We start from the raw sequence: 16,615 nt of genomic DNA, 5'->3' as shown, positions 1-16,615 counted from the left end.
ATGCATCAAACCTTAGACAGAAATGGGACAGATGAACAAACCACTTCAAAGTTGTGTACTTGGCTGAAATCCTGGATGGAGGGTCTTGTAATTGGCTGAGTGAAGGAGGAAGATAATCTACCTACTGCATCTTATTTTCAGATAGTGGTTAATACCATCCAGCTCAGAAGCAAGCATGGGTGGACAGAACTCTAACTTCAAAGGTTAGTTCAGTTAAAAATAGTGATTAACTATGGCCAGAGTGCAAATCACTCCAATAAGATAATGATGTTCTATGTACTCCCTTGGGGGAGAAAACAACCTATTACAGCCCTTAATTTTGACTCAGCCTTTTCCAAAGTGCACCTGACACATCACCACAGGGTGCAATTCAATACAGGAGAAAGAAGCAGCACAGCAAATTTGCAAAAACATCTCCATTATGCCATCAATTTAGCAATATTAAACCCAGACCATTTCCCTACCTGCTTGTATTCAGATTCTCTTCCAACCAGTACCTGCAGAACATAACCAACAGGATCTCCCTTCATGGGTGGGACCATTTCCCAGGTAATTTCACAGGCATTTCCTCCCATCTGTGTCACTCGAGGGGCTACAATAAAATGAAATGTGTTAGCATTTAACATTAAGACTGCACTGAAATCTTACTCATTTTATGTGCACTGTAATATATATCAGAGCATTTTAAAAAGAGAACTTCGGGACATCACAGTGTTAGCTGCACATAAACTGTACTGTACTTATATGGCTAAACAAAAAATAAAATAAAACTGCCATCACCACTAGGATGAAAGAAGTGTAACTTTAAGTCACTCAAAAGTCTCATTTATTTTAGGACAGTCTTGCCTGATTAAGCAGTTCAGAACTCTTGTGGTTTTAAACAATAACAAACACTATCTATAGAAAATTGGGTGAAATTTAAACCTGACTAACAAGCTCCTAAGAAGTTTACTGTAGGACTCAGATCCTTTCTGCTGAAGAGTCATTAGAAAGGGGGATTAGATGTGATAGAAAACGTTGAACTTTTAAAACTCAATTGCAATGCTGTGCCCTGATCTTTTCAAAGCAGAAGCCAACACACAAATTACACAGGCACTCATAAAAGCAGCAATTTTGTGAAGCTTGAGCAAACTCGTGCCAGTGGAGACACCTGTGCATTCCTCCCATGCAAAAAGAGAGGAATAATATCAAACATTTCATTCAGGAAAAATAGGAGAAGAAATGTGAGAAGAGAAGCTAAATAATCTTCTGTCTTAGTGCTAAAGTCTAGCCATGGGAAGCAAAAGTCAAGCATCATTTTAAAGACCTGGACTTGTATCTAACTCTGAGCCTGACATTCAGGTGATGAGATCTGCTATTTCTAGCCAGGGTTAGACTAGTGTTTTCACTAGAACTCCAGAGGAATTCAATTTGTCAGCTGTTACAAGGCTGCTGTCCTTGAGAAAGAATCTCCCACCAGCTGAAAGCCAAAAGATGCTGTGCCATGCCTGATGGCAAGCTCACAGGTGAGCTGAGCAGAGCACTGACAACGGCAGCATGTTTTTACTAACTCAACATCTGCCACTGGAAGACATCAAAACAACTGTGACAGCATCCAGGGTGCACCAACCTCTTGATCAGGCAGAGCATGCAAGCACAATATCAAAAAAAGAATGAAACTGGAAGAAACAAGAGCTCTGAACACTTTGGCAGGTGGTTAACATGTGCACGTGCAAGGACATGAGCTTGTTAAAGGCAATCTAGATTCACAGCCCTATGAAAACAGACAACAGGAGGGTCTATCAAAGAAACAAATGCTGCTGCATACATTGCACGAATTTTCGACTAATTTGTTACTACCCTAGAGGAACACATGAATCATATGAGGACCCAAATGTAATCAATATCCATTTACTTTTCTCTGCACATCTGCCAGTGCTGGGAGACTGATAATAGACGCCTTCATCTCAGTTGACAACGTTCTCAATTATTTTTCCTCCTTCTTCCATCCCTCACCTCGATACACGTAGATTTTTGTCTGACACTTACAAAACACTCCCATTAACAACAATGCTATTCTAGGGTTGGTGTCACTAAGTGAGTAATTAGGAGGAGAAACATTTACTTCTGGATAGATGAAAAACTGCACTAAGTTTATCACGTAAATTCCTTTGTGCTGCTCTGAACATGTAAGGTAATCAACACCATCATTTTGCCTGAACAGATCTCTCCTCCCTATAGCATCACCTCCCTCAGCAGCGCTCACCAGCACAGGTTTTGTTGTGCCCTTTTCTCCGTTACAGCCAAATTTTGTCATGTACCCGAGGTCCCAGCCCACACATGACCCTGTATTTGCACCATAACTTAACTGCTTGATACTCAGCCCAAGGTATGAGTCATATTTAACAGGAACTCAATAGGCAGGCAGGGAGTTCAAAACAAAAACCTAGGTGAGGTGAATTGAATAAAATGGATTATTATCCAACAAAATGAAAGTGTGACTACTGTGCATGCTGGCATCCCTGGGCTAGTTTTATCCACTTAGTGCAGCACAGAGGAACAATAGCTATACATGCTTAGCATCCAGGAGTGACACGTGCCTGTGCCCAGGCACTCCAACAGCTTGTGGATAGATGCTGGAGCTCTGGAGCACACCTGCCCACACCAGCCAGGGTCATTCCACACACCAGCCAGGGTCATTCCACACGAGCTGCCTTCCCTTGGCTGGGCAGCACATCTCACACCTGTGTAATGGAGTTGATCAGGGGAATTCACCCCGGCTAAATATCTTTGCCCTCAATTATACAGGTATTTTTTGCTTGAGAGTGTTGTTTTTCCTGGGGGTGACTCAGAGCAGCTAACCTCAGGAGCAGGGAAATCACACCCCTGCAGTGTTCTCCCCTCTCTAATTCTTTGGTTGCAAAAGGTGTCAAAGTCACCAAAGACAGATTTTAAATATAGAGCAGCAAACAGAACCTCTCTGATAAACTGACAGTTGCTGTTTCTCACAGTAAATGACATGGCTTGACAGGGGAGACATAAGTACACAGGAAAAAAAAGGTTCACCTGATTTCAGCTCAGCTGATCTGACAGCCCATACAGAGAACCCACGGCCTTTGTAACAGTGCAAAGAAAGCCTAATTAGGCCTAGAACAAAAGGCCTAATTAAATGAAGTTTTATAATGAAACATCTTTTACTATTATTTTTACTGTTTTTACTTTTGCTCCTTCCTTCCTCCTCTTCCTAAGGAGCAAAATTACTTAGGACAAAATTTACACAGAGTAAAAGACACTTAATTATAAAACTTCATTTAATTAGGCCTTTAATTCTAGTGGAACACATGCTGAGGTCTAAACCTAATGCCTTATATGTGAACTATCATAATTAATTTTATACATTAAAGGAAAAATAAACTCTGAAGTTCTACACTGAACACCACCTACACAGCTAAAAGTAACAAACTTTACCAAAGCTGAAGTTGGTATGTACACACATGTATCACAGCTGTTAGATCCCTTGCAGAAGTGCTGTGGTAACCCAGAGCAATGCCCTGGTAAACATTATTGTTAGCAGCAGCATTTTAGCAGTTTATGTATAACAACAGTGGTTAACATAATATTTATATTGTTTATGTGATTTTCTGGGTGATAATTTAGCTTCCCACTATAACAACTTCACAATTCACAGAATTATACCATCAGCACAAACTGATTCTTCACACACACTTACGGTAACCCTTACAAACTCACTGCATACTCACCAATTACAGAAATAATTACATGTTACATACACATATGTAAAAAACCAAACCCCTAGTACATACCTTTGATTGCAGGTGGGACTGACTTGGTTGTGCAGAAGGTACAGATTTCTGAGAAAGGTCCCTCCCCAGCATCATTAACTGCCTGTATTCTGAATGAGTAACAAGTGGACTCTGTCAGCCTTTGTATCTTGTACGTATGACTTGGTCCCCTATAAATTGGGATAAACCTGAAACAATAAAAATGAGAGCATGTAGCTTCACTGACTGGCACTGACATTCTTGGATATTACATTTATCAGCTCAAAGTATCCATCATATAAAAACTGGCACCGCGTGCTCTGCAAGTATAGAAATGTCATGTTATTAACATAGCAACAATAGTGACGAGGTTGGGGAAAGCAGAATTTCATTGTCCCTTCTTCAACTGATATGTACCTTGCAAAACAATGACATGAATTATCAGGAAGAACACCTGCCAGTGGATTTCTCACTACCTAGGAATCAAAACTGATTCAACCTGTGTTCTGCTACAATAAACCATGTGCACTGCAGATTTTAGAGTATGATTAAAACAAGATCAATTCTTTGAACTGTTTATGGATTTGGATTTCATTTGCACATTAAGACATCTTATACTCATCTGTGCCATCGTAGGCCAGAGTAATTCTGTTTACATCAGAACATGTGGATTGTGCAATGTATGTGTAATATGTTACATGTTTCTCAGTTCTGAAGAGTTCACAGACTGAAGAGTCACACAGCAGAGACAGAAACAGATTCAGAGAGAGGACATGGTGGTCTGAGTGAAGAAGCACAGGGGAAGCATGAGGGGATGTAGAGGATGGAAAAGGATCAGTCTAGGAGTGTTGGGCCTGCTCATACTGCTTGAGAGCATACAGGAGATGAAAACATCACACTAAGGAAGTGCCTTCCAAAACATTTCCATTGACAAGACCAAACAGCAGCGCACACAAACTTGTCCAACAATATAATACAGAGCAAAATCAACGTCACTGAATATTGAAAAAAAAAAAAAAGTACAGTTGCTAAAGAGAATCTGACTTTTATTGCTCTGCTCAGATAAATGTTTTTCACTAACAGTCATATGTTAGCCAGCAATTTCCAGCTAAGAACCTGACTCAGAGGTGCTGAGCAGAATGGGGGTGGAAGTAAAGAGGAAGCACCCAGACTATGCATCCATCCACTCAGCCTCCAGTGGGAACAGCATCTTGCTCACAACAGTCCTGAACTTGTTGCATAGGGTCACGTATGTTTTTTTTATTATTTAGTACTTATTCAAGTATCTTAACCATTTCAGCAGATTTTAAATCACCAGGAAGCCACCAGAGAGATTTGTTTTTGACCTCCCTATCTAGGTACTAGCTGTATCCTTTGAGTTTGCATGAGATACACAGTATAACCAATTTGAGTATTTCAAAGGAACTGGGTCTGTCATTATCTCTCAGGGACCGAAATCAATGCGTATTACATTATGACTGCAATCCATGTAAGTACAAACAGAGATCGAGAATCATCTGTAATAAAAGGAAATGTTCAAGTAATTCAAATTGCTGGAAATGTACTCTGAGGACTAATGTGGGCTTACTGCCCACACTGAGTTTTAGCAAGCTCCACACCTTGATTGGAAATCAAAGACCTATGGCCACAAGTTTTTAAGAGAAGAGTTTAGAGCAAGTTTCCAAAGAAGAATATTTTTTTTAACCTTAAGCTTAGCCAGTTTCAGAATTGCCTGCTATCCTACATTTCTGAGGCTCACGTAAGCAGCTGTGGCACATTTCCAGTCCGTCACAAACCTGATCTCATGGAATAAAATTTCTTGAGATTCACTGTGTGATGAGCAAAGCACATGTACTTAGGACAGCATAAAGGCTGAAGAGACAAGACTGCTCTGTCCCTCTCCACTTCTCATAGCTCAATCAGGCAGCTGACCCAGAAACCACTGCAGTATGCACAGAAGATCAGACTTGTCTCTGGCCCCAGTCCCAGGACAACAGATAGCAGAAAAGATGCAATTCATATTTTAGACTAATGACCTCTTTGTAATCATCTGTGGAGTCATATAAGCAAGGGAGGATAAATATACCTTCCCAGCTAACAGACAAACACACTTTTACCCCAGGCTGGGCTTACAGTATACTTCCAGATATATTATATGGTCAATACCAATGCCTTAGTCTTCAAATTACATTTTCACCTTTTGGATATGACTAAGGGTTCATAACACTGAGGAAGCAATCTGGAAAAACACTTGAGCTCCTCCTGTCATTTGGGAACTGGACTAATACTCCCAGTTCAATTAATACTAATACTCCCATCCAGTTCCCATTTCCACCCATTTTTACTTCTCTATCTCAAAAAACATCTGTAAGGAGAGTAAAAATCGTTATGGAAAAACTTACATCCACAAGGCTGCAATGGAAGGACACAACCTTCTGAGATTCAACCACCTTTGAAGAAAGAGGGCTTCCAGTTTTGGAAGAAGAAAGGCTGATTACTAGGTCAACCAAATTCAATTGCTGTTGAGCTTTACCATGACATTAACACTTTGTAATTGTGTTCGAAGATGCGTATCATGATGTAAGAAACATAATGAAGTGAAACACTAACTTCAAAATACTAGTGATTTTTGGATGATTAAGGTAGTATTTTCCTCATGTCTAAAGTAAGCACTTCATACTCCTCCAGGATTACTTCTGTTATTTTTAGAAACAGGGTAGTTATTTGATGTAGGTGGCAAAAGACTTGGAACAATATATCCTACAATCCTTTTTCAGCCTCCTGGGTTTTCTGCTGAAGGATTGCAATGAACTTGAATCTCTCAGTGTGACTGCACATTGCCACTGTTACCTCTATAGACATTAAAAATTATCTAAAGAAAGACAGCTTTTTCATATTTTTGCAATTTCATTTTTTTTGGATCTAAATATTTAGATCTTAAGATTTAGAACAGCTGAGGGAATTGGGTTTCTTTAGCCTTGAGAAGAGTCTCAGGGGGGACCTAATAGCTCTCTACAGCTCCCTGACAGGGGCTGTAGAGTGGTGGGGGATGGTCTCTCCTGCCATGGCTGCAGGGAGAAGACAAGAAGGAATGGTCATAAACTGAGACAGAAGATTCAGATTAGATGGTAGGGAAAAAAAAAAAAGGCCAACATTGCAGTGCCTTTAGGGTGTCCAGGCACTGGAATGCTGCCCAGGGAGGGAATCACCAGCAGTGCCTTTAGGGTGTCCAGGCACTGGAATGCTGCCCAGGGAGGTGGTGGAATCACCATTCCTGGAAATGCTTAAGAGGTGTCTGGATCTGGCACTGGAGGATATAGTTCAGGGTTTAGGGGTTACAGCAGAGTGACAGGTTAATGGTTGGACTCATGATCTTAGAGGTCTCCCCCAACCTTGATGATTCTATGATTGATTTAGACTGAAATCTAAACCTAATTTAAAAAGCACATTTAAACATGAGATCTACATACTTTTGCCTTCTTGGCAAGCCTGACATTGTTCACTGTGCTTCACCCAGGCCTTGGTCCACACATTCTCTTAAGAACAAGCCAGCTTTGAGCTTGTTTGGAAGGACTTAATCTCTTATGCTTTTAGAAGTTGATTTAATCTGCATACAGAAAAGCTTTCATGTTCTCTATATCCCTTTGACCTTCTTCTAGGCAAGAAATTTTCAATTCTCAGAGGTTTGCCCAGTTGAATTTAAAAGACAGTAGGCTACATACCTTAACTGGCACCCTGCCTTGGAAAACAGACTGGCTCTGTGGGTTAGTGGCATGCTCAATACAGTTGTATTATTTTTTAAAAAAGTTTTCACCATCCACAACTAAAGGTGAATTATCCTAATTTACCATGCTGCAGTGTTGCCTCTCCTCTCCACTAAATTAACAGCAGATACCAGAAAGAAAGCAGCTTTCTCCAGGGATGGAGACACTCCCCAGAGGTTACTTCCCCCACATCTCAACTGAGAGATCCCAACTCTCCCTTTCCAGACATTCTCACCTCGGTCACAAATTATTCATGTACCTGCATACAGGAGAGGAGAGAGAACATGATGTCCTAGAATGATTGTTAGGGAGATACCACTGCTGTTAGTTTTTCATCAATACCTTTTTATTCTCAGTGAAGATCTTCTTGGAAATGTTTTACATGTTGCCGCTATTTTGCTTTCTCCACTTCAGTCACTTCCAGTTGAGCAGAAGAATACGAATGTACTCACTCTACCTCTGCTCATTAGTACCCAGCACATTTTAATCAGCAGGTTCCCTTTCAAAGCCTTGGGTTTTGTTTATGTTTTAGTAACTCGTTAGTTCTTACAAGAATTTAATTTGAAAGAAACTCTACTGTACAGCACTAACTAAGCTGGCAATCCTGAGTCGAGGTACAAAGGCTGGAATAGCCATCTGAATGGTTCTGTTACTGCCTCCCAAAAATGTGGTCATCTGCCACAATTATGGCTGGAGAAAAATCATTAATACAGCACTGATCCAACCTGGTGACCCGAGGCTTCACATGAGCACACATGGGCATCTGCCTCAATACAGCACTGATCCAACCTGGTGACCTGAGGCTTCATATCAGCACACATGGGCATCTGCCTAATTAGAAACTAAAGTACATGAATTTCACAAAACAACAGCTCTTTCAATATTACTGACACAACAACGTGTTCTCTGTACATTTACAACCCCCACTTACTTTCTTACACTGTTCCTCTAATTTGATTTAAGGACACTGTCAAACACCCACTGATTTATATGACTTTTTCTCCCCACCAGCAGCTCCCTATACTACAGGTGACACCAAGGAAAGCAAAGCTTCAAACCAAACCCATCTAACTCAGACACACAAGACTAAAGTCAATGCACATTTTTTCATTTCTGCTGTATTTTAATATGTTCAACTCAAAAAGAAAAGCTTCACATCTGCAGCATCCTTCATCCCCACATCCATCACTGCTCCTATAACCAGTACCAGGCTGACCCAACCTTTTCAGCTTTAGGGCACCTTTCCAAGCCATCTCACCATCTTTGGCATCTCCTTTTGCAGGTAGGTGTTGAGGGAAGTCAAACACATGAGAAGGGGTTCCCAAAAGAGTTTTGTGCTCCCACAACTTCCCCCTAACCTGGCTTCCAGTCCTAACATGAGGTATGGACAAAACCGGTCCTTTGGTCTGAAAGCACTGGTCTCTTTGATCTGAAGATCTGTTTTCTAGAAGATACCTTTTGGAAAAGTATATATAATATTACATATATTATCTAAATTATAATGTATGCTCACCACTGTCAACATGATTTCCCTTTCTAGCAATAACAGAATCCAGTGAAGGAGACAACATGTCCTTTCTTATATTCAGAAAAGCGCAGCTAAGTGGCAAATGGAAAAAGACGGGAAGAGAAGTGCTAACAGTCAGATGGGAAGATTTTGGTCTTGTTTGCTGAATTACCTAGCACATCTGCAGGCTGCACCAAAGGATACTTGCAGTCAAAAATTGATTTCTAGCATGCTTCTAATACATCATCTTTCATTGCTGCTGAATTTGAGCACATAACCCATATTTACAACAGATAGTCACTTGTCAGATGTCTGATATTATTAAGAATGGACATATTTCAGCCTACAGAAGCTCCTTCATAGCAAGAAAAATTGCTTTTTTGGAAGGACACATTCAGGAGGGATGGCACAGCAATTGGCAAAGTGCCTGACAGGTGATTCTTGTGCAGCCACATTAGAGGCCAAGGAAGAGACAGGAAGAACAATACTGAATACAACTGGAGAATTAAGAGTATTTGAATAAAAGATCTGGGAGAAATTAGGGAGAGAATCAATTCAATTCAAGAGGCCATTTCAACAGCCTATTGAAACTACAGTCAGGAAGAAGTAGGTGACTAAGCAGCTACCAACACCTTGGCTTGTAATGGCAAAGTGTTAATAAGCAACCACAGATACAAACAAGGGTGGGCTTAAAGCTAAAACCCAAAGAGAACAAACACAGTTCAGCAGCAGCAAACTGATGTTCTCAGAGCCCTATGCATGTTTATCTTCCTTGTGCAGCATTACATCCACTTTCCCAGTATGGCAGCAACTAACAGTGTTTATGGACCTTAAAATGAAACTCATTCAGCACATCGTGTTCACAGCTACTTACTGACGTGACTGCCTCGGTAATCTGTTTGGGCAAAGCTCATGAAGGGAGACAAGCTCAGGCTCTAGTTTACCAACGTCAGCAAAATGAAGTTGGAACCTAGAAATGTGCTCCTGGAAAACTGGCCAATGTGATCCTGTTGTACTAAGCTGAACCCCAATTATCACTTCAGAGATTAAACAGCCATTACTCCAATCAAGGCACTGTTTTTCTTATGAGGTTGTTACAGATGTGCAGAAAATATAGTGACAATCTCTGGTCTAGATGCTACTTTTATTTATGATCTGCTGTCTGGAATACTGAGCTATCCATCAAGTCTGAAGTACCTGCAGATGTGCACAGATCAAAATAAAAGAGAAAATTTCATTGCTCACTAAACCAGAGATTCTTTGAAAACACTTATGGAATAGCATCTGATTCTGTGTCTTACTAGATTCCTAACAGCTGAAACATCTCATCTCGAACATTTAATGTGGTTGTCTCGCACTTCATATTGTCTTAAAAGTTGATGCACATGCAGTCAACCCATATCTACTAAAATTGCTGTTGTAGTCCTGTTTCTAGGAACAAAGCTGAAATGCATTAACAAGTTAACCTTTTCACACTTGGAAAAGCTCTTCTTCTTCTTTTTCATTTGCACAGCCCTTACTCCAAAGCCTCAAGTACTGGATCAGAAAGCTCTTAATTTAAGTATCATTATTGTTAATAGCAATACTCACCTAACACAATGCAGCAGTATGAAGCCAAGACAGGCTGTCTGGAAAGCTTTTCTGAATGCTAACTTTCTATTTACTGAGCCTGCAGAGGAAACTGCAGCATGCCATCTGTCTTGGTGCTCACTCTTAATTTCCTTTCATCACTGTTTTACCCAATATGAAAATGATATTTCCTGCAGGTTTTAGCAAGGATACGTTAACTTATCTAATTTTATATTTTAATAGAATAACACAAGGCACTGGGACTGATACATATCAGTAATTGCTGCTCAAATGGGTGTAAATTGTCTTGATCAAATCATGAGTGTATACAATTTTTTAATTAGACTGCTTGAGACTTGCAGTAACCAGGGAATGATTATGCTAGTCAGCAGGCAAGGGCAGCACATTTAGCAACTGATCCCTCTGTGTTTCTGTTCTACCTTCCTTCATGTCAATGCAGAGCAAACATGTGTCAAGTCTCACGTACAGCCACTTCCTAACATGTAGAGACTGCACTGGGCACCAGCACTCTGCAAAGACTAGGGCTTGGAGCAAACCATCAGGCATGATATTCCAGTTCTCCAGTCAGGAAAGCTGCACTGGGCACTGTGACTGAGGGTCTCCAATTTATTTGTGTGTTCTCTGCTCTTTCTTATACATCTTCAAGGAGCAAGCAGGTCATAGAAATTGTGCTGGAAGAAGGGGAAACAGTTTCTTTTTCTATATACAACTCCAGCATGCTTGGGGAGAAGAGGTTTCCAGCACCAGTGGGTGAAGATAACAGAAGCATGGGAGAATTGTCAATGATGCATCCATGATATTTCTAAAGAATATGTTTAGGTTGCTTCTTACTCAACCTCACCAATGCCTCTCCCTTAAAATGTAAATATGTAGACATTTATTTGGATTCTGTGCACAAACAAAAATCACACAATTTACCTCAGCTGCAACATACAATAGTCTAAAAGAAACACAAACTGATAAATGACCCACTAATAACGTACTTGCTAATTCTCTCTTTCAGAATGAATATTGTAAGCATTTTAAGACACTAAAGGGTGTAATTAGTTGTAGGAACAACTGAAGACTAATTACCAGTATAGGGAAAAAAAACCACCACCAAAAACATTACTATAATTAGGTTCATTTGTTTCACAAAGAGGAAAAGTCCATAGTATTCTGGAAAACAGTGCTATTTGATTCACATTATTTTCTTGACATTACTAGAATCAGGAAATTAAGTCACAACTGATAGTTTATTTAAAAAAGAAAGAAAATTTTATAGTCCCTTTACATAAAGGTCACCTACTCCCAACTAACGCTCCCATGTACTGAGCTTTCTAGAAAGAGATTTTTCTTCATTTCCACTCAATGCTACACATAATTGAAAGGACAAGTGATGCTAATTTCATCTTCCTAAATGCCACACACTGAAGAGCTAACAAGAGCTAGAGCAGGTACATTTCTGATGTGCACTCCTTTTCAAGCCCTTACATTAATCAGTGCCAGGAGATTTCCAAGTATTCTGTTTCACAGGTCTGGCAATCAATGAAACATTTGGTCTCCAACAACTGGCCTGTTACACCTCATTACAGCATGGAAAAGTTAAAAACAATTCTTAATGACCAGGACACATTGAAGAGCACTGGCTGACTATCACTGCATAAAATCAGGCTGAATCTTCACCAAAAGGCCATTAAAACTATCAGGTCAGAACGGGACTTGCTCATGATTTTCTTTTTTAAAAAGAATTTGCTCATCTTCATATTTCTGTTTGTGAAAATGCTTCAGTGACATTTTAGAGCTAACTTCTACTTTAAATCAAAGAAGGGAAAATTGTACTATTGACTTGAAGGATTTCAATATAAAGCTGTTATCAGTCATTTCAGATGTCTCAGGAAATACAGCAAGAATGTTCTCTGAAAGACTAAGGATATGACAGAGGCCAATTTTGAGTTATCCACGTTTACATCACAGCCCCTTCCCCTGAGTGAAGTACCTCTTCTCCCAACAGAGAGGACACCATGGAACCTCCTTACAACCCTTTCAAATCATACAGGACTCCAATACATCCAATAGATCATCTATTCTGTGTCATTTTTTCACTAGAGACTGGTTTCCTAGAGGGGTGGTCAATGCCCCAAGCCTGACAGTGTTTCAGAGGCATTTGGACAATGCCCTTAAGAACACACTTCAACTTGCTCAGGCCTGAATTGGTCAGGCAGTGGGACTGGATGATCTAAGTCCTTTCCAGCTGAAATATTCTATTCTATTTAGTTATTGCCTTAGGTGTCCACAGTTTTCTGGCACTAGCCTGTGCAATTGCAGAGGCCAATGATGCTCAAAGAACTGTATTGCAGTATTTTCCACAAGCAAACACACGAGTAACCCCTCAGTCACAAGAGGGTTTGTGTTATGGGAATGATCTGAGAGGACTCCTACCTTGGTAACTAACTGCTGTTGCTACCAATTCACTTGTGGGCTGTTGCTCTCTGCTCATGAGGAATGATAGCTCTCCTGAAAGTACAAAACTGTGCTGCTGTTCCCTCCCAGGAGCATCTCTCATTGTGATCGATGCACACAATGGAGAGCAAAAGGAACTGTCAGATAGGGAACAAATAAATAGATCTTATTGTCAGGACCTGCCAGCTCCAACTGTTCTCAAACACAACAGTGCACCCATCCCACTCCTCTGCTGTGCCTACACTGGGATGTACTTCATCAGCCATAGGGCTCTGTCACATTTCAGGAATTACCTGAGCTGATTGCTGTAATCCCAACCACCAAAGGAAGCCATCTCATGCAAGGGCTCTGGTCAAACAGGAGACAGCACAATGTAGATGAGCAGTTCCTCTGCATCTTTGAGAGCTCACGTGGACTACAAGCTAAGGAGACCTAGTGGACAATCAAGTTCAAATTCCTGCTAATTAACAGCTCTTATGAGAACACCTGCACTGGGAAAAGTTTGTGCAAAAGCAAAGGATCATGCTAAAGCCTTGTGCAAAGGCAAAGGAGAAAAAAGCTTTCCTTGCCTGCTGCCAGGTAACATAATGTATTTTATTCTTACAAGGAAACTTACTATTTTCTCCAATATAAAAACAAGTTTAAAACAATTTACAGTTCTTCACCACCCTACCTGCAGTGCTACACATAAGCAAAGCAAAGCAGCCTCCTGAATATGTCTTTAGAGCTGACTGGATCCCATGCTGCTGCAGGTGATGGGCTCCTGCCAAGCATCACTGCACTCTGAAGCAACTGTTTTTACCAGTCAGACTTTCAAATGGGCATTTATATTCATTGGACAACTCTCAGTATTAATATAATAGCCTATACCTTCTCTGCATCAGTACAGTTGAGAAACTGGGAGGTATTTAGGCATTATTCATAGTGGGTTTATTACTTGAAATTAAAGCTTTTGGGCCAGATCTTCAGCTGGCACAAACTCAGCACAGCTCTATTTAAATTGAAGGAATTGTGCTAATTTACATCAAATTACAATGCCTACTGAAGGTCTCTGGGGATTATCTACTTGGTAAGTCAGTTACTTTACCTAATTAAAGTAGTTGAGAGTGTTTCTTAGTAAATTATGAACCACCTATGATATTTATTCATTGAAAAGCTCAGACTGCTAGGCAATACTTGCATATTATCTTTTTTTCCTTCCCTTTTATAACTGAATATATCTCATCACAACTTTGGAACTACATTATCAAATCTTCCCATACAAAGTTTGCATGGAAAAATACCTTTTGTTTAGCACTGACTACTCAATTTAATAATTTATTTTTGTATTTCTTGCACACGTTATCTCAAAATTATTGTGTAGGTACCAAGCTGATGCCAAGCTCCTATTTCTTAATGCTCCAAAAACATTACAGCTGTAAAATCCTGAACATGTTGCCCAAAAAACCTTGTTCTGCTCAATTTTGCCTTTCCTAGACCTCTGATTTGTTTTATTAATACACATAACACACTAAGTACAATATCTTTGTTTTGTATATTCCCAAAGGCAAAGCACTATGACTGTGAAACATGGTATTAACTTTTATTAGTATAAGGGGCCAAAGGTTTGTTAAAATTTCAACAGCACAGACTTTTTTTGGACTGGGCAGTGTTAGAGTAATGGCTAGATTCAAGGATCTTAAAGCTCTTCTCCAACCTTAATGATTCTGTGATTCTCTAACATTTACAGCTTTCCTACATAATTTTCTCAGTCAGACTGCAGGCACAGAATCCCTGTCAAAACAGTATTTTGTATGTATTTCTAAGGCACAAAGCAATCAGGAAAACATAATTTTCCTTACCATGATTTACAGCTGCATATGATGAACCAGAATTCTTTTTCATTAACACAGGGCAAAGATTCAACTCTCTTACCTTTTATTTCTGTCTTCTATCTGCAAGATATAGACCATGTCATCATTGGTGTGAAGCTTGGAGCTGCTGTCTCCCCATTTCAGCTTCAGGCTCTGTGGCCCTGCTGCAGCACACTCTAACCGTGGAGGTAAGGGTGGTAATGGCCTGGTTTTTGCTTTAATAAAGTGGCTAAAAGGTCCAGCTCCAATTTCATTGACAGCCTGGATCCTGATCCTAAAATGAACAACAAAAAGCTAAAGGTTAAATAAAGCACTTTCCCCAAGGTTCTTGGTATAACAAAGTCTCAAGAAACAAGAGAACCTTCTGGAGCTGACTGCTCTGTCCTTGCCACAGTGCCAACTCCCAGTGCTTTTTGTTTGGCTTTGTTAACACAAGTATCATCCTGCTTATACTGTAAGAGCTAGGGTGAAGATGTTGGAAATAGAGTAAGGCAGAGGGGGAAGATTTGGATCAACCCCTCAGAACCTGGTGGCAGTCCCATCAGCCACATGAACAAGGAGAGCAGCACAGAACAAGTACAGCCTGGACAACACAAAGTGTGTAACCATGAATAAATAAAAAGCAAATGTGTTGTGGTTGTCTAACAAAGAACATGGACTGCTTTAGGTGAACTCATTCAGTGAAAGCACTGGTGCCACTGCCATGAAACCCATCTCAGTGTTGGCAAACATCCCTGAAGACCAAAGAACAGTACTATTTCAGTGGGAGTAATGTCTCACAAAGCACACTACTTAAGTACCGGAAACTACTGGGAAGAGCTAATGGAGAAGGTTAAATCCACAAACCTCCTACACAAACTGTGGAAAGATTATCCATCAGTGAGTTATTAGGTCAAATAAAAGTTGGAATGAAGTCCCTCTCCTAAGACGCACAAAAACCCTTGAGGCGTTTGACTTCCATTAAGGACATCTAGAATAAAAGCAGACCACCTGCTTGGGCATAGAAACTTTCATTTGAAATATTCTTAAGACTGAGCCAGTCTTCTAAATTCATTTTCTTGCTTAAGGTAATGACTCCTGCCTTGTGCCTTGGCACTTTCTCTTACCTGTCTGCACCTTAGTTTAGTCATTTGCACACTGAGAATCTGTTTAAAGGGATGAGTGAGGAGTAGCAATCTTTGACCATGGCAACATCAACAGTACCATAACAAAAATGGGAAATAAGCATTTCCAAACAGCTTTGAGGACTGTGTAAATAGAAATATTGTTACAGACAAGCCTGAATGGTTTCAAAAGTTTATTAAATCAAAAAGGAAAATACGAGAAAACAGGATGGGCAAACTAATTAGGGTAATTTTAGATAGTTCAGCCTAGTTTAGATGGCTGGACAGATGCCATTTACTTTGGAAATCCTGTGCACTGCAGCCTTGTATTTTCTCATGGGAAAAGACTCTCTACAAGAAGTGCTGCTTCTTAAAACTATCAGCCACCAAGAAGCCCAAAGTCCCTGGGGAAGGTGGTAGGGGGAGCAGGAAGAGCAGAACCTGGTATACCGCCATGACTGCCACTTCAGGGAAAGCAGATGACAAAGAGAACTATCTTTGCTTGGCAGACCTACTTTGACTGAAGCACATAAAGTGATGTAAGTTCACAAAAACAACACATGAAAAATTGCTTTGATTTGATTAGCAAGTTTTC

The 16,615-nt window shown here is 40.2% G+C and overlaps 1 protein-coding gene across 1 annotated transcript; it reads right to left on the bottom strand.

Annotated features, from left to right (window-relative positions):
* Nucleotides 1–419: 419 nt before the first annotated feature.
* LOC103806785 (fibronectin type III domain-containing protein 3B-like) lies at nucleotides 420–16,476 on the bottom strand. Its single transcript, XM_009079492.1, has 4 exons — nucleotides 16,376–16,476; nucleotides 14,979–15,191; nucleotides 3,804–3,970; nucleotides 420–592 (listed from the first exon to the last, which is right to left on the bottom strand). The coding sequence occupies exons 1-4, from the start codon at nucleotides 16,474–16,476 to the stop codon at nucleotides 420–422; spliced, it is 654 nt and encodes a 217-aa protein (XP_009077740.1).
* Nucleotides 16,477–16,615: the final 139 nt, after the last annotated feature.

The sequence above is a fragment of the Acanthisitta chloris genome, unplaced genomic scaffold, assembly GCF_000695815.1.
Source record: "Acanthisitta chloris isolate BGI_N310 unplaced genomic scaffold, ASM69581v1 scaffold37427, whole genome shotgun sequence".
In the NCBI taxonomy this organism is placed as follows: Eukaryota; Metazoa; Chordata; class Aves; order Passeriformes; family Acanthisittidae; genus Acanthisitta; species Acanthisitta chloris.
The sequence above is the reverse complement of the archived record's forward strand: the minus strand, read 5'-3'. Positions and strand labels throughout refer to the sequence as shown.